This window comes from Styela clava, chromosome 1 (assembly GCF_964204865.1).
Source record: "Styela clava chromosome 1, kaStyClav1.hap1.2, whole genome shotgun sequence".
In the NCBI taxonomy this organism is placed as follows: Eukaryota; Metazoa; Chordata; class Ascidiacea; order Stolidobranchia; family Styelidae; genus Styela; species Styela clava.
The window spans coordinates 15,019,764-15,041,809 of record NC_135250.1 but is presented as its reverse complement, the minus strand read 5'-3'; the positions used below and the strand labels follow the sequence as shown (position 1 = coordinate 15,041,809).

Below are 22,046 nucleotides of genomic sequence, written 5' to 3'. Positions count from 1 at the left end.
GAACATTGCATGTTTACCAGGTCAGGGTTCAGCATGTGCGTCATTTTGGACCGAATACTTCAAATCCACTTAAAAAAATTGCTCAACATTATATACTCCGCACCCACCTGGGCAGTGTTCCCTCTAAGGTGTGCGCGTGTGCGCGCGCACACAGCTTTCAGAGGCTGCGCACACGCATAGATTTACTGCGCACAGACGTATTTCGATGTAATGTAACAATGTTCTTTTGTTCTTTTTTCACCCTTTATTTGAATTCAAATAAAACCATCTGTTACAATCAATTTCCTTTGTTAGTTTCCATTTATGTTCATTGTTATCTACTGATAACATATAGCCTTTAATAAAGCATTTACAATCTATAGAAAAACTTAATGAATAACCAAAATTTTCTTAATAAGCCCACTTATTACCCGGTTAGAAGTCAAAATTTCTTCCATGGTTTTTGCACAAATATTAGTCAATTCCAAAAAAGTGCGCACACACCAAAATTTCTGCGCACACATACTACAAAAATTAGAGGGAACATTGCACCTGGGTATCATTATATATGTCATATACATTATATCTAAACAATAAAAAAAACTTTATGTCCCAAAACAATGTTAAGGCCCGATTCTGCCGGACTATTACGGAATTGGACAAGGAAATCGGTGCTTTGAAACATCCATTAATTACAAGGAAAAAGTCGCCCGGCCACAAGACTAGCAGCAATAACAAAATAATCCATATGTGTTTGGAGTTTTCGAAATAAACTATCTATCATTTTCGTGTCCTGTGAACAGTTTTACTTATTTTTTCTTTATATTAATTACCTGTATTTTATCGTTTGTTATGATTATTATGGGGTTGCAATAAACTTATATTTCAATCGAAAATCCCAGAATCCTGAGAAATCTCGAAGTTCCCAAATCCTAACCCTGGTGTAGATGGCCCCACGTGATATATACCATGAGGCTGGCTAAATCTTAACTCGAGGCGGGAGCTCTCTGCGACGATGTCTCGGTTGTTTTTCACGGTGTGATTAGTAGATTGTTGCAACAGTTTTCGTGCTATCACATTGAAAAAAAATACTGAAATAACAAATTCTTACCGATAAAATAATACCGATACTTATTCTATGGACACATAAATCAGAATATTGATATCATGCTGAGAAAAGGTACCGATAGTTTGCCAAATATTCTTTTATATATTTCAAGACGGAGACGGCCACATAAACGTAAAGTCAGAACAGGTAAGATTTATGTCTATTGCTGTACTGTGTTATAAAATATGTGATGATTCCCCGTATAGTGTGTGTATCTGTATTAGACCCTAAGTTTTTTACTTGAAAAATCTGAAAATTGAGCAGTAGGATCTGAGGATGGGGATGACAAATTCCAGAGTTCAGAGCGCTGGACTGTCTGACTGTCACAAGTCTGCGAGTTAAGGCAAATAAATACAGTAATTTAAATAGATCAGAATATAGTTTATTTTTAAAACTCCATGATTCACACAAATTAAAATGGAGAATTCTGGAGAGCGCGCAAAAAGTTTAAAACCTGAAAAATATTATGTACCCACTCGCTACTGCACTAGCTGACTAGCACGCATTCAAGAAAAATGACACAAAGCTAGTTAAACAAGGCTCTGAGATTTGAGACAGAAATCAAAAAATATTCAAATGTATTGAACTTACTGGCTGTTTTATTATACACTTGAGCTAATAACAACCAATTCATCCTGTTACAGTATAGTCGGGTCAGGTATAGTATTACCACATGCATTTTTAGTTGGCCTGGCTCAACAATTTTTGCATATGTCATTCCTAAACCCCCACCTGACCATGCCACCAAAAAATGACGCCACAGTGGCGTAATAAATACCTCCAAAGTGTACGGTCGGTCGTCCAAAGTGCACAGACGATAACCCGAAATCGAGCAAGCTATTCCTCTCGTTTTCTGGTCGCAACGATCCCGATATGAGAGAGACCGCTGGCGGTAGTGAGTTCGGTGTCGTCGGCGCAGATGCCATTTCGGTCTTCGGACAATGGTAGCTGTACTTGGCAAGCTCTATGACGTGATTGTGACGTCGCAGTGACATAATTTTTGGATGACATAGTCAGGTTGGGGTTAGGAATATCATATACAAAATTCGTTATGCTACGCCCACCGGAAGTACTTGTGGTACTAAACTATACTAGACCAGTATAGTCTACGCTTTAATTTAAATGTTTTGAAGAATGGTAATACAGTAATATAAAATTTAATTTCTCAATCTTTTTGAAACTCAGTACACTGATACAGCAATAAACAGATATATGTTGTTAATTGAAGTAATGTTCATTTTGTTCCATCTGTTAGTGGTATTATTTCAATTTCTCAAATTTTTTTTTACAATTGGATCATTTGATCACCACAAATAAAACCCTTAACACCAGATAAATAGTTGCAACTAATTTGGTTTTTATTCGCGTTAAGATTGCCATGTGACACAGAGGCGATTAGTATCAAATGAAGCAAGATGTCAAAATATGGAACACTTCGACCGGGTAATTTCAACTGTTCTTTCTAATTTTTAAACAGGAAGCCAATCAACTGGAATTTATATATCTTTTAATACCAGCCATAACAATTATGACATAGTGACTGTGTTTTCACTTTCCATACAGAACCCAATATTTTATATGGCATTTATTTAAGATTTGGGCAATGAATTTGGTAATCAACTTATATCTAGCTCAGTGCTAATTTGGCCATGTTGGATCACTCGTGTTGTTTGGCACTGGTATCATTAAAGTGAATCAAATATTTTCAATGATTCTAGAAGTTTTTGGTTTGTAGTTTATAATATGTTGATGTCAATTTCACATATTGACTGCCAGAAAATAAAAACTACAAGCTTTTTTTTACTAGTTTTTTCAATTTTAATAACAAACTTATTCATTGAGAATGCAGACATTCTAAAAGAATGTTGGATGATTATACAGTACAGAGTGCACCAAGAATAACTGTGATAGAAGTAAAATGAATAAAGAAGCTTTATCATAACAATACTCGGAGACGATGCTTGATTACTCTCCATGAATTCCATACAGAATGGCATGGAATTCATTATCATATATTAATATATTCAGGATTATGTGATGAAGGAAGAACATCAAGAAGACACTTGCATAATAAAGGAATTCAATGAAGTTATCAAGAACTCTTCAAAAATTTCTCATATTAAGAAGACAGCTGGAGTGCAAAAAGTTTTGAAATATGATTCAAAATCCTCAGTTTTGAAATCCCCTTCAAACAATAAGCAGGATCGAGCATTTTTTGAGGAACGTTTTCAGAATTACACCATTGTATTTTGCAACTACATACAGGCATGTCTACATTCCGGCTTGGTAAGTTTTATTATGTGTCATCCGACCTGTAATTACTATATATATATATAATTTGGGTCTGGTTGACAAATACGTTACTATTATGAAATTATTTTTTCGACTGTGTATTGAGAAAAAAGTATTTTCTATTTAGTTGACCGTGTTTTCGAGGTTTTGCAAAAGTATATATAACCCTGTTAAAATCAATAATAAATAATTTTCTACAATCTCAGATTCATTAAAAATGTTCTTTCACACTGGATCTACACATTGTTGTGTATACTGAAATGTATACTTTTTATTTTCATTTAGATAACCCGTGCACTAAATTTGCTTGATGATAGAATAAAATCTTTGGATCGGCCAGGAATGCAACCATCAAAAGCAGCATTCGAACCGCAAGTATAGTATTTCTGTTTTTCTTTATAATTGATGTAAAGTGATGTAAAAGGGATTCTTAAACATTGAATGGTTAACTGTACTTAACTGGCGTTAATTTTTTAAGATTGAAAAACTCTTGAATCTATAACTTGTTTTACTATATATTTTTCAGGTCTACGACATAATTTTAAATAGACTCGCCGCCATTTCTCCTACAGCTACAATTAATTGTAATTTAATGCAAAATACTAAAGAATCACATCCTCTTGACATTATTCGGCAACTTTTTAATGTTATGCAAAGATTAAATGTCAAGCCATCACCTTCTGCTTATGCTGCAGCTTTGGAAGCAATGGATAAGTATGTATCTTTAAGACATTTTCTATTACAATATTGTCCACATAATAATTTCACATTTTTCAATTCAAATTAAAGAACACTGGGTCAAAAAATGATGATCTCCCTTTGCTTGCGACAGATTAAAGAAGATGGATATACTTTGGATGAAATAATTAGGTATGTATATTATTACAGCCTAATCATAAAGATATTAATGGATGTTAATATGCCTGATAATTTCATGTTCTATTTATTAAGTCGGCTAATTATAGAATTGACATTTTGACAAATTACATATTTTCTATACCTATGTATTCTGTTTTATAACAAACTTATTGGCAAAATTTGCTTCATTTATTGTTCCTTCATATCTTTTTGTTTTCTAAAGTATTGTTGTATGCTCTACAAAAAGAATTCATTTATTACAAATAGGTTAAGATTTCATAAAGAAGTTATTTTTATATTTGCAATAATTGTACAGCACGAATCCAAATTAAAACATCATCCACTACATTAAATGGCTCAGAAACTAAGATGTGTTTAATATTGTATAAACAGGATGTAAGATGATTCACATATTGTTAATATTTGTTGAACTGCAATGAAGGATATATTAATGACTGTGATTACAGATCGAGTATACCAGGTTCAAAGTCTGCAAAAAATGTGAGAAATGCGATTAAACAAGTAACCGAAATGGAAGATTTTTCAACGGCATCTCATCAATCAAATTATGATGTTGAGGATGAAGATATACCTGTTTTAGTTGAAGATATATATAAGAATGTAAATTCATGGTTATCATTACTCATTTATCTTTTACATTTTTTGTTATCAATAAATTCAATCAATGTATTTATGTCAGTTAACTTTTCAATAATTTTAATGCTTTTTCACGGAGCATGAAAAATAAGCTATTATCCTACCAACAGCCACTCATACCATCTAATAATTATTTCATAAATATATATATTCAATAGTCCCATGATGAAGTTCATTTCAGACAGTTGTGTGTTGTACTGGTCAATTGAAGTTGGACAAATTAATTGATTAATTGAAAAATTAATATATATTTAGCTTGGCTAAAAAGCACTGCAAATAATACCAATATATAATAGAATCTATAACATTTCTATATTTGTTTTCATATGAAATAAAATCCTGACATTCTATTCTGAAATTATGATATATCCGTTTATGTCTATGTTTGTGTAAAGGAGTGCAGCCCGAGTGCACTACATCTTTCTTCATCAATGAATTTTCATACTAACTACAATGAACAAATTGAACTGGAAAAGAATAGACTTCTTGAAGTGGATAATATATTAGATTATGGGAATGAATCGACTGATCGTGCAATGAAGGTGTGATAGTGAATGTTATTCCTAATTCATGACTGAAAAGAAATGAAAATTTATCGAATCAGTATTATTAACTTTAATATATATCATACTTCAGATATCTTTATGACTTCTAAGTAAAAGTACATAGTAGGCTAAATGTAATTGGGCATTATTCAATAATTTTGGACGTTCAATATAGTCCTATCTTTTCAGTGACAAAATAATACACAATATACAGATCTAGGCTCGTGCTAGTAATTATTTTGATGATACATAATATATATATAAGTACGTGATGCGTTCTCTAAAATATTCATTCTTGAGAGTTGGATATGCCCAGAAAACTTGTATCAATGTTTCGATATTTGTAAACATGCTGTTTGTATTTGAAGCTACCGGTAAGCGTTTTATTTTTCTTATCATTCTTATAATAAATTTATTTTATTTGTATAGAAACGCCTACTCAATGATCTATTGAATGAATGGCGAAAATCTTTACTTTTGAATTTTCGAAGTTTGAAAATGAGAGAAAGACTAAAACATACCTTGCCAGGGAAGAATGATGACAATATGCCTGGTGCAGGTATGAAAATATAACATTATTTTTTATTTGTAGATATGTCTGAAGATGATTGAGAATATATCCATTTTTAGACTTTGCTACAAGTGTACACAATGAGAGTTTTCTTATTTTTAAGGAGCAAAAGCCTATCCATTTTTGTGCCTGTTACCAGATGAAGAATACATTGAAATTATTATCAATCATTTATGTAGCACAATAAATGGAGGTGATTTCACTGCTTTGACAAGTCACAAATTGGGCAAAGAGGTTTATCACAGGTAACTAACTCTCTTTGTAGAATTTAAGCTATGGTCGTTATATTTTTTTAAAAATGAACCACTTTTCAGCCCTCAAAATTATTTGTTGGCAATTTATTTCTGTAACACACAAAGATTTGTCAATAAAAAATTGTTTTGAAATTTGTCATATATGAATAGAAAAAATGCAAAATGTACCAAGTGTTTGACTGATCCTTTTTTCGATTTGCCACATAACAAGTAATTGTATCATAAATATATTGTAGTGAGGCTGAATATCAAGATTTTACCTTTACAATTTGTCTTTTTTTCAAATATTATTCCAAAATTGTGGTATGAGACATGTGGAGCGTAAAGAATGAAGAGCTTTATTTCATTTGTAATATTTGTAATAGTAGTTTGGGATTCTTGTTGCAATGTTGTAAACTGCTTGTCTGAGGTAGTCTGACTTTGGTCACACAAAACACTACAGTATCTGTGCTGTATAATCATGTTGCAAGACTTATAACTTACACAGTGTAATAAAATTTATTCCTGCTACAGCATCCTTGCATTATGCGCATATGAATGCGCTAGCGCAAAAGCACAGAGCAAGGCTGCCAAACCCGCGGGCCGCATGTGGTCCGCCAGACTTTTTTTTTTGCGACCCGCCCTATAAGTTTGTTAGCAGACTTTTTATGTTTTTACCATGTTAAAGTTCCATATATAGGCTTAACGTATGTTTCGGGATTTTGATGCGATTCTCCTGTCATCTATCTACACTGCATTCAAATGCCGGATCTTATTATTATGTATGTGTCAAGTCTTGCACCCTGGTGAACATCGACATCATTTTTTTTTATTTCTCGCTGAACTGAGCGTTCCTAATCTACGAACTCGAAAGATATTGTACGATCATTAAGGACGAATGCTGAACGCAATAATGATGAAATTGACTTAAATGCATTGCTGCATATTGGTCACAAATCAGTATATATAGGGTATTCGTCCAGCAATCTTTGTAATGTTACTTCATTAAATATTTGTATTGGTGTTTCAAATTTTACGAAACGGCCCACATAACTTGATATTCCCACGACATTGGCGCACATTATGCTCATTTGAACATTGAGGCAGTATCATAGCTACTGAAAATGAATAAATAGAAACGCTATAACGCAAATATACCCCTCAATGTCCACGCGATGTGTATGTTCACAACGCAACCCGTGGTCTCGACTTTCTATGTCAAAATAAAAACATTACTGCCGTGGACATAAAACAATGAGATAAGCTGCCGTTAGTAAAATCCCGATATCTAATATAAAATCACGTTTACTACAATTTTACTTGATACAATGAAAATAGATATAAAGTATACCAGTAAATCAAAAATACAAGTTCACCGCCTCGAAATCCACGCCGAACAGTCGCCGCGATTACCTCACTTGTTAAAAGAGCCGACTTTTCTAACGAAAAATGATTTTTCTCTTGCGCAAGATAACCAATCCATGACCGATGAGGGCATATTTAAAATGTCCTGCTTTATTAATTTAATTGTCTTCAATTCAACCTGCGGTTGCGCCGACAAAACAAGAGCCACTCTAAAACACTACGGAATTCCGCATAAAAATGTGTGGTAAACTGCCCTATTATATATTGTTTTGATCCGTATTTTTTCTATTTTGCGAATTCGACAAATTTGAGATGTGCTTGTAACATTGACTCCGTTCAATCGCAATGCTGCCACTCCGATTATTTTTAAAAATAAAAGCTTTCGAAAAATCCGTAAATCTGCTGTAAATTCTCATGGAGTAAAATTTATTTCAGTAGAATAAAAATTGATGGATATACTTCAGATTAATTATCTTATATATCATCACTAACAGGGGAAAAATCACGTTTTCAACCTTGTTTAATGATAACACTAAAATTTTCGACGACAATTTTAAAGTAATGGATCCCACCCACAATTAACCGTGTTTCGATCTTAATGGCTGTATGTACCTAAACAGCGAGATGTGTGCCGTGGGCACACGAAATTTTGCGATTTTCAAAAGCGTTTTTGGACTAGAAAAGCGTTTTTAGACTGTCGCGGGACTCAACAAATCTTATAGCCTATTGTTTACGGTTTTGTTTTCAGTATTTTATATTGTCGATTTTCAGTCAAATTTAGATCGCGGGTTTACTCCTTCATTTGTCTTTAGAACCTCGCCGCCGATGAACGTACAATAACTCTCACCAAATTCACAATTCCTTGCAAAGTACAAAAACAAAATAATCATCATGTTTATCGTGGCACAAATTTGTGATTTAGAGAGAATAAATACCGGCGTAAAGGCGTTCACGGCCTAAATAACACACTGATGAAAACAATCGGCGATTTTAGCAGAAGGCAATTGCACGCTTTTCCAGTTTTCACAATTCCGTGAGAGTACAAAAATAAAATAAATATAATTGTTCCAGTGGCACAAATTTGTGATTTAGAGAGAATAAATACCAACGAGAAGGCGTTTACGGCCTAAATAATACGCCGCCTTGATGAAAACATACGGCGATTTTAGCAGAAAGCAATTGCACGCGCTATCGGCGACTTTTTCTGTTTTCAAAAAAATTCAAAGGGGGGGGTTTCGACCCCGAAAACCCCCCCTGGCTGCGCCACTGTGTCCACGCCCTGTAATACCAGTTATTCGATAGTAAACTGCTACTCTAATATTCGACTTGATATTCGAATAATTTGCCAGCCCTACTCAGTAACCAGAAAGCAATTATTAAATTGACTTGCCTTTTATGTATTATATAAATTACCTGCACTGAAATCAGGACTTAGCTGGTATTAATGTTTGGTACAAATGTTTGCGGCCCGCAACGAATTCCGTCACATTAAATTGGCTCGCGAGACGAAAAAGGTTGAGCAGGCCTGGCATAGAGGAAAGATAGAGGGAGTAACCCCAACTGATAGTTATTTTTTTGAATTTTCAGTATTCTGCCTCTTTAACGCCCTCGAAAGTTTATTTACCAAGTTGCACGTTTGGGTTGGGAATTGTTTGTGGTATTCAACAAAAGAATATTATGTCTTCATTTTGATTGATGCATGTCAAGAAAGCAGTGTATTAAAATACCCACCAGGAACGAAACTACTGAAATTGAAATTACAACGTTCTGACTATATTTAAGTTTAGTTTAATATGTTTTTTATTATTTTCATTTGATTTTCTTATTCACTCACTTCTTTTAATATTACAGGTTCCTATTGCGCAGGATTAAAGATAGTGGTATTTATCCTAGATTACAAACAGTTTATAAAAAGTATACATCGTTATACACTAATCCACAAGAACAATTATCCACATTTATCCCAAGAAAATTATGGATGGAGTTGGAGAATAAATATGGTTTGACAAACTTGGTGAGTGATGCTTAGTGTGTAATTTGCATTTATTGAACAAGCATTTGACTTGTAAGGTAACTACCCAATTTTCTGGCAACATACGATTATTTTGCTGATTTCTTGGTGATATTCATTTTCATTTTTTTTAAATTCTAGCACTGTTACCACATTTTTAATCTCCTATTCTGAACAGGAAGAAAAAGTTTTACCTTGGAATCGATACTGGGTTTTAACTGTCGGAATGAAGTTAATCGAAGTAATGAACACTGTGACATTCATACCTCAGAAATACTGGAGAACAGGAATTTTACACTCTAATGTAGAAAGAGTACCAGCCATATTTAATTCTTATGTTGTTCGTGGGAGAAAACAAGTAAATAACATTTTGGTATTATTTTAACAAAATATTGTCGAATCTAAAAATGATTTCACAATTGTTGCAAAAATCCTTGTTTCATATCTAGCATATGTATTACATTTGAATTGTGTATATATGTGATATTTTATATTTGACAACTGACAGATTTTACCATATTATCAAAATGCATTAATACTCTGGATTATTAACATGACAATTGGCGATCTTCTTCATACCACGTATTTAAAAACATTTTGTTCTGAACAAGCGATAGTTTGGAACAGGCGCGCAGCCAAGATTTTGAAAAGGAGGGGGGGTCAAAATTGGAACTTCCCATTACTGTTTGTAACAGTCACCGCGATTACGTGCTAATTAAAAGATTTGCCTTTTCAGCGTATAATGATTTTTCTATCGCATAAAATATTTAATTCATGACAACTACAAGATTCTAAAATGTCCTTATAATAATTTAATTGTGTCCAACGTAACTCGAGGTTGCGTTTTCTTACGCCAAAATGAAAACATGTCTACCCTATAATACCACGACGATCTGTGGACATAAAATATGAGAAAAACTGCCTGATGTTTTTGATTTTGATACGTATTTTTGCAATCTTGCGAACTCGTTATCGCTGTTAGAAAAATCTCAATATCTGATATAACATCCTGTAGAGTACAATTTTACTTCATACAATGAAAATAGATAAAAAAGTATATCAGTAAATCAAAAATACATATTCATCGCCTCGATGAATTCCACGGCAATCCGCGGACATAAAAATGTGTGGTAAACTGCCCGATTATATATTGTTTTGATTCGTATTTTTGCTATTTTGCGAATTCAACAAATTTGAGATGTATTTGTAACACTGACTCCGCCCAATCGCAATGCTGCCACTCTGTGATCATTTTTAAGATGAAATCTTTCGAAAAATTCGTAAATTCGCTGTAAAATCTCACAGAGTAAAATTTATTCCATTACAATAAAATTTGATTGAATATACTTTAGATCAGGGGTGTGCAACAGGCGGCCCGCGGGCCATAACTCGGCCCGCCAAGACAATAAGTGTGGCCCTTGTCAACACTCAGATATTTTCCCACTAAGCATCAAATTCTAACCTGACAGTTTTTGTTTAAAAAAGCGAACACACGGGTTAAAATCCATAAGTTCAAGTCTTTCGTCTTTTTGCCTTTATTACTGTAGGACTAAGCTATAGCCTTTTCGTGGTGAGAATTTTTTAATTCATTGTGTACCTGAAAGAAATTGAATTATATGAATGGCCCAGCTAGATGTCAGAAGTTGATTATATGGCCCGCCGACAAAAAAAGTTGCACACTCCTGCTTTAGATTAATTTTCGCCTTGCCAACCTTGCATAATGTTAACACGAAAATTTCCGACGGCAATTCAATATAATGGATAAAAAGGCAAATCGCGCCCACAATTAACCATGTTTCGATTTTAGTGACGATATGTTTCTGAACACTGATCCAAGATAATGTGTGCCGTGCCATTACAATAAAATTTGATTGAATATACATTGGATTAATTATCTTATAATATCATCACAACCCGGGAAAAAGAGGCGTTGCCAACCTTGTATTTGTATAATGTTACCACGAAAATTTTCGGCGGCCTTTCGAAGTAATGGATAAAAATGCAAATCCCACCCACAATTAACTGTATTTACGTTTTAGTATGTTTTTTTTACACGAAATTTTGCGTTCTCCAATGCCTAGAAAAGCGTTTTCAGACTGTTGCGGGCCTAAACAAAACTTATATTGTTCACAGTTTTATTTTCAGTATTTTATATTGCCGCTTTTCAATCAAAACATTTGCGTCACCGGTTTACTCCATTTTTTCCTTAGCATCTCTCTGCCGATGAGAGAGAGATTTACTTCACAAACAATGAACGTATAATACCTCTCGCCGATTCACAATTTTGTGAGAGTACATAAATAAAATAATTATCATCGATATTGTGATTTAGAGAGAATAAACACCAACGTAAAGGCTGATAATAAGGCCTATATAACACATCACGCTGATGAAAACAATTGGCTATTTTAGCAACATGCAATTGCACACGTTATTGGCGACTTTTTCAGTTTTAAAAAATTTCCATTGTTCGGGGGTTTCGACCCCGAACAATTTTATCAATGAATCAAATGTATAATATTGACTGCATCTTTTGATTTAATTAATGAACCTACATACAAAGTTTTCTTTACATGTTTGGTTATCATACTCACTTTTGATAATCAATACATGAATTTATCATTTAACTATATTTATTTTACAGTTTGGAATGACAATACCTCATCCACAGTTCCGAGTTCTTTTGCGAGAAGGACTGGATAAACTGATATTCGAAAGTGAAGTTGCTCCCATGGTCGTTCCGCCCAGGCCATGGTGTGGAATATCACATGGTGGTCTGCTTGTTAATCAAGGTATCATCTGTTTGAGAGAATTTATTTGTAATTATGTGAGGTGAATTCATATAGTGAGATAGTACATCAGATGATTTGTTTTTTTATCCGAGTTAAATAGCATTGTTCTAAAATTTAGAATCTGTTAGGGTCTGTGAATTGAATGGTATTTAGTAGTTTGTACCAAACTCATGCGGGATTTGGAAAATTTCTAAAGTTTATAGGCTGGTTTAAAAATTAAGCTTACACATCAGAATATTTTTGGATATATTTTATTGTTTTATTGTTTTTGGGTATTTTTTATTGTTGAATTGTTATACCAGGATTTTCACACTTATTTTTCTGACAATAAGAAATTGGACGTTGAACCTTTTATTTGTAAATAGCTCCTATGTCTTTGAAGAACTGTTATTATTCTAGTTTGACATGGTCCCTCATCTTTTACTATCTTGATGATAAATTGTGGTCATGGGATTCCAATAACAAATTATTAACATATAAGATATAACACTCATATTGTTAGGTTCAACATACTTACGATATGTGTTGTCTATGTATAGAATATGCATGACTATCATATATCACCAAAAGTGTCATGTTGTAAGCCCCAACTCTTTTTGTTTCCAAAATAGTTGAATTTGTACGATCTGGTGCAGTGGATGAAGAATCTGAAGAAAACATTAAGCAGTCATCGGGTCTTGAAGATAAAAAACTGGCGCCAGTATTTGATGCATTGAATGTGCTTGGATCTGTTGCATGGATATTGAATAAGCCAGTGAGATGCTACCATATGTTTTCTACATCATTTTCCTTGCGCGTCAAAATTATATTGCCCTAATGGAAATCCGTCTAAATGAATTTAACATAGCTGATTACGGCATATTTATAATAGCACATAATCTTTTTTTTATTTCTCTTTATACCGAAAATATATTTCAAATTTACCATCCCATTGTAGATTGACCACCATAACTTTAAAAAATAATTAAAAATATATGCAAAAATTTGACTATTGTGTTGAATGCTGTTCAATCTCATTATATACCGGTACCTATTTTTATATTACGCTCAATCATGTTGTTCACTCCGCATCCAAGCCAGATTACGCTGTTCTACAGTTCTCAATCTGTCAATTCACGGCACACCAGCTGGATTTACTTACATGTGTCTCAAATGGAAAGATTTGATAATTTGGTTTATGGAATAATCTTTTTTCATGTCATATTCCAGCTTCTCGATCTTCAAATAAAGTATTTTCGAAATAATGGAAGCAAGGAGTTGAGTATTCCACAACCTTCAAGTCAAAGTGAAGCTATTCCTGATTTATCTTTGATGTAAGCGTTGTATTTTGGTATGTTAATTAAGGTTAAATAGCTGGATAGTGATATAATATGTTATAATATTGAGCTCATTGAACACTAGGGTTCTCAGCCTTTGATTTTTAAAAAGTAGAAAGGCTTTCAGATCAGTGTTTTTTTAGTTGCTGTGCTGATGTTCAGTGTGTACTGCTGGTGACACTATTGCTGCAACCTGACATATTGTCCAAACCATACTCATGTATTAATTGCTTGCTTCTGTAAAATGCGTACCTGTATAGCATTCATAATTTACTAGGACTGGTAGCAAACAAGCATATCATTAGATTCATATAAACTTTTTAACGCTCTTGTATGTAAACTTAAATTTTGTGGTCTTATGTAGCACAAATATTTGACATTTTGAAGAATCAAATATGAAAAGCAGCTCATTTTCAGCCTCCTTCGTATTGGTATCAAATTATGAGGTGATGAGTAAAGTTCATCAATGAGCTATCAGCTATATTAGATCATTTCTTGAATACCATAAGATTGTAAATTACAACCGCTAAAAATTAATGATTTATTATATAAAGATTATTAAAATGAAACTAATAGTATTATATTCTCATTTTTTCTTCTGCAAGATCACCAAATGAAACAGCTAAATACACCAAAGCTAGAGAAAAGGCGATTGAAGTTCGAAAACAAAGGTGCGAGATGCATAGCCTTTTTATGGAAGCATTGTACAAGTTATCTATTGCAAACATGGTACGTCTTTTTCTATTTAATAATGCTTACCGTACATCTAATAGTAGTAATGAGTAGGGCTGTCTAAGCGAACCAAATATTCGAAATTGAATCTAATCGCAAATTATTTGAATCTTTTTCTGGCTTATTTGCGAATCTCTAAAATTAGCTACATAAAGCGGAAAAAGTCTCAAGGACCACTTTTTGTTTTATACGACGTTTTTTATTGGGCAAGCGGCTGTTTATTGGGCAAGCGGCTGCGCATGAGTTTCCCCGATATTTCTCTCGCTTTGCTGGAAGAAGGTATCTTTTGTAATACTGATGGCATTTACATAGCCATTTCATGCATGGTCATAACTAAAGAATAATTATCGGCAATGACGTTTTTTGAGAGAGTACACAAGGTGAAAAAGGCAATTTAATATCACAGAAAACACTAATTCTATAAATAGAATCGATTTGAAGTTTTTGAGTTAGTAATCATAGCAACATGGTGCAGCTTACTTGCGGCTGAAACAGGCATTGAGGGGTTCTTATGATGACAATTCTTAGTATTATGGATCTATTACTAAGACTTGCACTCTTGCATATGGGTAGCTGTTGTACAGTAACAATAAGTTCATCATATAATAATGTCATCAAACTAGCTACAATTTTGAATGTCTTGGGCAACAGTTTTTACTTATCAATTTTAATCGGTAAGTATGTTGATAGGTATTTGTCTGTATGTCTGTCTGTTAGATGCACGCGATATCTCACGAAAGCGAGATTGAATCTGCTCCAGATGTGCATGTGCATTCATCATATGTCGGACCAGAAGCCTATTGATTTTGGATGAATTATGTCGTATAATTAGCGGGTTATTAATTAATTAGTGATGGGACACAAGGTGTCACTATGGAGTGGGAGTGCTGTTTTGGGGGATCACTTAAATTTCGACCGCTAAGTCTTCGGTCTCTGACCGATATTCTCGTATTTATATTAATGGTTGTTTATCATTTTGCGGAAGATTACACAAAAAACCTCAAGAATTAAAACTAACGATAATAGCAATAAAATAGCACCTACAGGCTTCGCATGTCCTATTAAAGCAATCTATTGGAATTGAGTAAATAACGTATTCAAAGTCTTTGCAATTTTCAACTCACAACACTCACAAAACTTAATATTGGAGATCTCTCATTTTTTTGAGCAATTCATATGGGCATGTGATCTCTTTTTTTTTTTATACCTCTTGACATATATCAGCAGTAATTTAGATGTAACCGCGTATACATTATTACACTATTGAAGAGGGAGTTTTTATTGTACAATAGAAACAGATTTAGGATTGCGTAATAATATTCGATTATTTGGTTCGATTCGACAGAATTATTCGATTTGAATCAAAAAAATATTCGATTTTGGACAGCCCCAGTAATGAGTCAGTTTAAATACTGTAATTGAATCCTATTTCTCCTTTTTTCAGTATCGGGATAATATTATATGGTTTGTTCATAACATCGATTTTCGAGGAAGATTTTATCCAGTTGCAAGACATCTCAATTATATGGGTATGATTTTGGTTGAATTAATTTAAAACCAAATAATAAAAAATTTGTGTCCACTCCAGGAAAGAGGTGTCAACACCCTATTATGAATCAATAATGAAAGCGTTATAATAGCAAGTTTGCTTGGTTGTTTCCTACTAAAGTGATGAATTATTCTTTTAGGAAGTGATCTTTACAGGTCACTTTTCCTCTTTGCTGAGGGACGACAACTGGGAGAAAATGGATTAGACTGGCTCAAAATTCATTGCATAAATCTTACTGAATTCAAAAAACAAGATTGTATAGAAGACAGACTTTCATATGCAAATGAGGTAAACAGAATTGCAGTTTGGGTATAAGAAATTAACAAGTGATTCAAATATGAGATATGTCATAATCATAGCACGAGACATTTGAATATTCTGAGAGGCTGCACCCCGGTTTGTTCCAAATTAATATGATATATTAAATTGTTAAATAATTCTGAATAACACTCATTTTCAACTTAGCAAGGATCTTCATTTTTGCTGAAATATATAGATCAGTAATATTCCAACTAAAGTCTTTATTACATAGGTTATTCATAAAATATTTGATTCTGCTGACAATCCTGAAAAGCCAGACGCATGGTGGAAAACATCTGACAAACCGTGGCAAACTTTAGCAGCATGTATTGAAATAACAGCTGCCTGTAGATCTCCGGACCACACCAAATACATATCTCGGTTGCCTGTCCATCAGGTAAGTGTGCTTTGTTAATCTATTTTAGATGGAGGTTATTGTAGCAGGATACTTAATAAAAATAAGAATAATAACTTTTAAAAAGTCATACTTTGGTAATTATGTGTCAGACAATTAATTTTTAATTAAATTTCCATGAAGTGAAAACTAGAGATGTGCCGCCATCATATTTTGCTGATACCAATGAAAATGTGTCAGTCTGGTTCACCGAAACTTCAAATTGTCGATATGCCGACACCGATATTCTAAGTATGTGTAATTACCAATAATGTTCTAGCATCACATTCTAGATGAGATCAAAGAGCTGAATATATCGGATAACTCGGTGTGTTGGGCCGATAGAAATGTCAATACAATTACCGGTACTAATATTAAGAAAAAGGCCGATATTGCCAATACATTGATACATCTACAATGGAAACCCTTTTTTAATTGCAATTTATATTTAAATACGACTCTATTCGTTATCTATTAAATAGTTTCCACATATTCTATTTTCTTGCTTCCAGGATGGTTCATGCAATGGACTACAACATTATGCTGCACTAGGAAGAGATGTTTTAGGAGCCAAACAAGTATGTTTTAATATACTTACTAGTTTAAAACAAAGGTGAACAAAAAGAATGAGTTTTATACAAACCTATCATGGAAATGGTGATATTATAATACTGCATTTTGAAGAATTCAAATTTGAAACAACTATTTTCCCATGTTCTAAAATTTGTAATTTGTTGTTCCAATCATACAAAATTGTTTGTGTGCACTTCTTCGCCTATCAAAATGTCATGATATGATGAAATAGAATAAAATTTTAATACAATATTCTAAAGGTGAATTTGTCTCCATCAATTGTTCCTCAAGATGTATATACTGGTGTTGCTGATAAAGCAGAAGAACTTCGAAAAATTGATGCTGAGAATGGTCATGCCATTGCAAATTCTTTAGAAGGATATGTTCGACGTAAAATTGTTAAACAGACTGTAATGACCACTGTTTATGGTGTAACAAGGTCAGTAACATTAACTTGAAGTAGTGTAGATGGCTTGTAGGTAGGGCTGGGCGTTTCGAAACACTGATATGTCGAAACGGCGGCGTTTCGACCTTCGAAACAGATATTATGACGTCATAGCAAATGCAACCTGAAATTAGTCAAGGTATCATTCAGGGATGTCCAATTCGAATTTAATATCAAAATTTATTCGAATATCGTGACTCTCAAATATCGTTTTTAGTGTTTATAAAAATATTAAATATCGCGCAAACGTCCTAGCGCCGCCGTCCGCGTTTTGATTGAAAATTTTTACAATCATTTCATTTTATGTTTTAATCGTATTCGAAGACATTCTTTGCGAGGCGCAATAAATTACTGCCGACATAAAAGGATTTAAGTCAGCGCCGACTTGAAGTACTTACTTATAACACGTCGAGGAAGTTTTTAATTGAAAATATTTTACAATTATTATGGTATATTCCAACATAGTTGAGATAGTCTGGGTAACTGCGCAATAAATCTAAAATCAAATCAAATCTAGCTCAACGATGTCGATGTCACGCTGACGATAAACAGTCAGGGTCATAACGAAAATTAGCCGTATCAAAAACCCGAGTTATTGTTGATTTTACTGTATAATTTAAACATTCCACCTAGTTGTTCTTTTTTCTGTGCTTGCCACGATACACCACAATTCATAAATACTGTAATGTTTACCAAGTCTATTTCCTTAGAGCAAAAAATTAACTAATTTCAATGAAAGCCCAATTCCTATGTTCCTGGAGTTTAGAATGTATTCGGAATTCAGAAGATTCAAAAATATCTTTTTCCAGAATGTATTTGAAATAGTCAGGTACTCGGTTATGGCTCTCCCTGGTATTATTACCACACTGGATCACAAGGATTTGTGACATCGGATAAATTAGAAAATGACCCCACCCATTACATTGGATGAGGGCAGGGCCGCGTTGAGAGGCCCCATGCTATGCTGCTTGTGAGCCCCATCTCTAACATTGACGTAATTCGTGCATTATCCTGGTGCCATTTGGCCGCTGCTTTGTCATTGAGCAGAAACATTCGTGGAATTATCATTATTGTTTTATCCTCTCGAATTAGCATCCAGTGCTATCCTTTTGTGGATTTGATTGTGGAAAATATATGTCATTATACATTAAATTCGATGGGTAATAATGGTATCATATTTTACTGTTTATGACAAACGTGTGTTTCGTTTCGTTTTGAAGGCAAAATTTCGGTATTTCTTAAAATTCTGAGGTTATGCAATTATGAAGCTATACTGTAGTGGTCTCTGAGTGACCAACCAAGGTGTTGAAGCGTACTATTTGTACTATTTTGTGCACCACCATTGGTGTAACATATAACAGTCAAGCATGTACCACTAATAAAATACAACTTAAACACTACCACTCAGTAAGACTGTAAATTAGCAACAAGCACCTCACATTGTCCATTACCACTTCATCGCTTTGGCGAGTTACTAGTCAATATACAGGCATACCAATTGAATACTATTTTCTTGTCTAATGCACACAAGGATCAGATCATATGGTTTCTGAACCTCGTACTTCTTTAGAACACTCTGAATCCTCAGAGTGCTGACACTAAAGGATATCTTGCTGATGTCGTAAATATGACATGTAATCCATAATTCATCAATAATTATTCTCAGATATGGTGGAACACAGCAAATCAAAAAGCAGCTTGCTTATTTAGAGGATGAATTTCCTCGAAGTGAAAGTTTCAGAGGCGCTAATTATCTTGTTGATAAAGTGCTGAACAGTATTGATGAAATGTTTTCCGGGGCAAGAAGCATACAAGTATGTTTATATTTCAACTTTTTAAATTAATAGCTCACTGCTTTTAGGTTAAAATACTTTTATTGAGGATAGCTATTGAATGGTTTGGGTATTGGTGAAGTGATATTTGCTTTTCATAACATAAACCTGTGAACCTGTGAATCTGTGAAGATTATGGACCCAGAATTAAAATCGCTTTAATTGAATTAAGCAAGTCATGATATATTCCAGAAATTAGTAAATATGGAGGAAAATTGTTTATTTCCAAGAAAAAACAATTAACTTTGATAATTTTTTTAAATGCCCACACAACATCGAGGGTGTAATAAATTGGAAAAATAAGAGTAGTTCCATACTTGTCTTCAGATATTAGAGGCTGCCTGTATAAGACTGGTTCAGAGCTAAACACATGAAAAAGCATTGCAAATTTTCAAATTGTACAAATTTTGCATTTTTTGTATATGTGATATTTCTTATGGTGGTAACTGGTTACATTTTTTTTTCAGGCCTGGCTTACACAGATTGCGGATGTAGTTAGTAAATTGGGTTACCCAGTTGACTGGATAACTCCACTCAATATGAATGTAGTGCAACCTTACTACAAACAGACATCAAAATTCATTTTATCGCCTGTACAACGTCTACAAGTCAATGAAAATGTGTTGAGGTATTTTATGTAAAATAATATGTGAAAATAGATCGTTAGTGCATTTAATAGACTTGTTAAGATAGTGTACATTACGCATGTGCGTTTTGAATCGTTGGTGAGAGCTTGCACGATCTGGCTTGAAAAATCATGAAATTATGTCCAAAGAAAAGAGGTCTTGGCCGCCGAACAAAAATGTATTTTTGAATGACAGTTAGGCTGTGTAGTGAATCACTGTGACAAAAGTATTTTATTATATCAACTATTTGCTTTAATGTTCAATAAAACAACTTATACTTGTTCCAGTTATATAGAATGGGGAAACTTCATGTTATGGCATTCTCATTTGGATATTTAAACTGTTTCTAAAAAAATTTAGTTTGCCATGTTCAAGAAAGCAAAGAAACGGATTTCCACCCAATTTTATTCATTCTCTGGATTCTACACATATGATGTTAACTGCATTATACTGTTACAGGTAGATCATTTTTACCTATGAAATTGCTTGGAATAATGTAACATAACGAAAATTAAATTAGGACTGATATAATTTTTCATACTCTAAATATATGAAAAACTTCACCAGGCAAATTTGTTAAGATCCTGATTAGTTTTTAAATAGCTCATCAAGTTTCATTTTTCATAGAACTTGGTTTTGAGATCTGAGACTTTGTTACAACTGGCATAGAATGAATGTTTTTAAAGATGATCTAGGTTTTGTTTCGAATTAATTTTCCAGAGAAGGAGTCACATTTGCATCAGTACATGACTGTTTCTGGACACATGCGTCTTCCATTGAAACTATGAGTAAAATTTGTCGGAAGCAATTCATAGCACTTCATTCTCAACCTATTTTGCACCATCTTGCTAATCACCTAAGAAAACATCTGCCACAGTAAGTATGCTACTTCAAGGCATATCGATCTTTTTTGAGTCCGTTGCCTCAAGTGTGCTCAGCTGCATTATTGCATTGGCTGTTTCCAAAGACCGTTTTCAGGTACAAGTGTTCAATCATGCAAAAACCAAATCATAATATAACAAGAATTAGGAAATAAAATGTTTCGCATTTAATTCACTTTGCACCTCATGTTTTTTTTTATATTTTAATGCTATTGGATCAATTTATCCCTATCATTCATTTTAAGAAATACTGAGGAAAGCACCACAACCCCACTGGAAGCCAAGCTGTTGGATCTATTAGATAATGTTCCCCAACAGGGACATTTCGATCTAAATGATGTTCAGGACTCTACGTTTTTCTTCAGTTAGCAATTTCTCGCACTGAATAAGTACTGCCATATATTTTATTAAAATATTGCTCTACAGAAATAGCTCTTATCTTTGATGAGATAAATAGTTAGGCTATCGATGAGGGGACTTGTGCAGCTAGTTGAAGGGAATTTTTGAAGTCATTAGTTTGCACCAGATCCACCACTATGCAGATAATGCAGTCCATGGACAAGTTAGGTTGCTGTTGCTGTGTAGGTGACAGAAAATGACTCTAAATGAGATCGAGATCGGGGTGTAATATAATTATATAAGAATTTATGGCGCTCCAGAAGTGTGTATGCCAATATGGAGGTAATTAATTTTGTTCAGACTATTTTACATCGAGTTGTGGAAAGGTACTGAAACCTTTGGGCAGGGTGTATATTTACTTGGCTAGCAGAGACAGTCCGAACTCTTAATATAACTAAAATGAGGAAAACTGGAATAAATTTATGACCTAACCTGGTACACACACTACAGGAGTACCGAATTTATATGTTTGGGTGAAATTAATTTTGTTAGTCATGCCTGCGTGTTTTCTGTCTGATGGTGTTGGAATCTTACCTTCTACGTGATCATGTTAACTCTTTATCTCTTTACAATTCTGTTTCTTGTCAT

The 22,046-nt window shown here is 33.6% G+C and overlaps 1 protein-coding gene across 2 annotated transcripts; it reads left to right on the top strand.

The window, feature by feature from the left end:
* The first annotated feature begins 914 nt into the window (after nucleotides 1-914).
* On the top strand, nucleotides 915-21,488 carry LOC120345764 (DNA-directed RNA polymerase, mitochondrial-like). 2 transcript variants are annotated; one of them, XM_039415312.2, is made up of 26 exons: nucleotides 917-1,234; nucleotides 2,460-2,530; nucleotides 3,116-3,373; nucleotides 3,665-3,754; nucleotides 3,906-4,093; nucleotides 4,169-4,249; nucleotides 4,705-4,858; nucleotides 5,290-5,436; nucleotides 5,869-5,998; nucleotides 6,114-6,255; nucleotides 9,460-9,622; nucleotides 9,798-9,977; nucleotides 12,264-12,411; nucleotides 13,023-13,165; nucleotides 13,621-13,724; nucleotides 14,333-14,456; nucleotides 15,904-15,988; nucleotides 16,148-16,296; nucleotides 16,541-16,705; nucleotides 17,215-17,280; nucleotides 17,536-17,714; nucleotides 19,387-19,534; nucleotides 20,020-20,180; nucleotides 20,539-20,637; nucleotides 20,899-21,054; nucleotides 21,305-21,488. In XM_039415312.2, the coding sequence occupies exons 1-26, from the start codon at nucleotides 1,147-1,149 to the stop codon at nucleotides 21,426-21,428; spliced, it is 3,543 nt and encodes a 1,180-aa protein (XP_039271246.2). In that variant the 5' UTR covers nucleotides 917-1,146; the 3' UTR covers nucleotides 21,429-21,488. The 2 variants fall into 2 exon arrangements, with proteins under 2 accessions (XP_039271254.2, XP_039271246.2); XM_039415320.2 differs by lacking the exons at nucleotides 20,899-21,054; nucleotides 21,305-21,488 and having other exon boundaries at nucleotides 915-1,234; nucleotides 20,466-20,600.
* Nucleotides 21,489-22,046: the final 558 nt, after the last annotated feature.

What these genes read in the sequence shown, in the direction of transcription:
- LOC120345764 (XM_039415312.2), top strand. Translation starts at nt 1,147, where the DNA reads ATGCTGAGAAAAGGTACCGATAGTTTGCCAAATATTCTTTTATATATT. An exon ending in TAAACGTAAAGTCAGAACAG is followed by an intron (nt 1,235 to 2,459) that starts GTAAGATTTATG and finishes ATTCGCGTTAAG; the next exon opens with ATTGCCATGTGACACAGAGG. An exon ending in CGACTGATCGTGCAATGAAG is followed by an intron (nt 5,437 to 5,868) that starts GTGTGATAGTGA and finishes TTATTTGTATAG; the next exon opens with AAACGCCTACTCAATGATCT.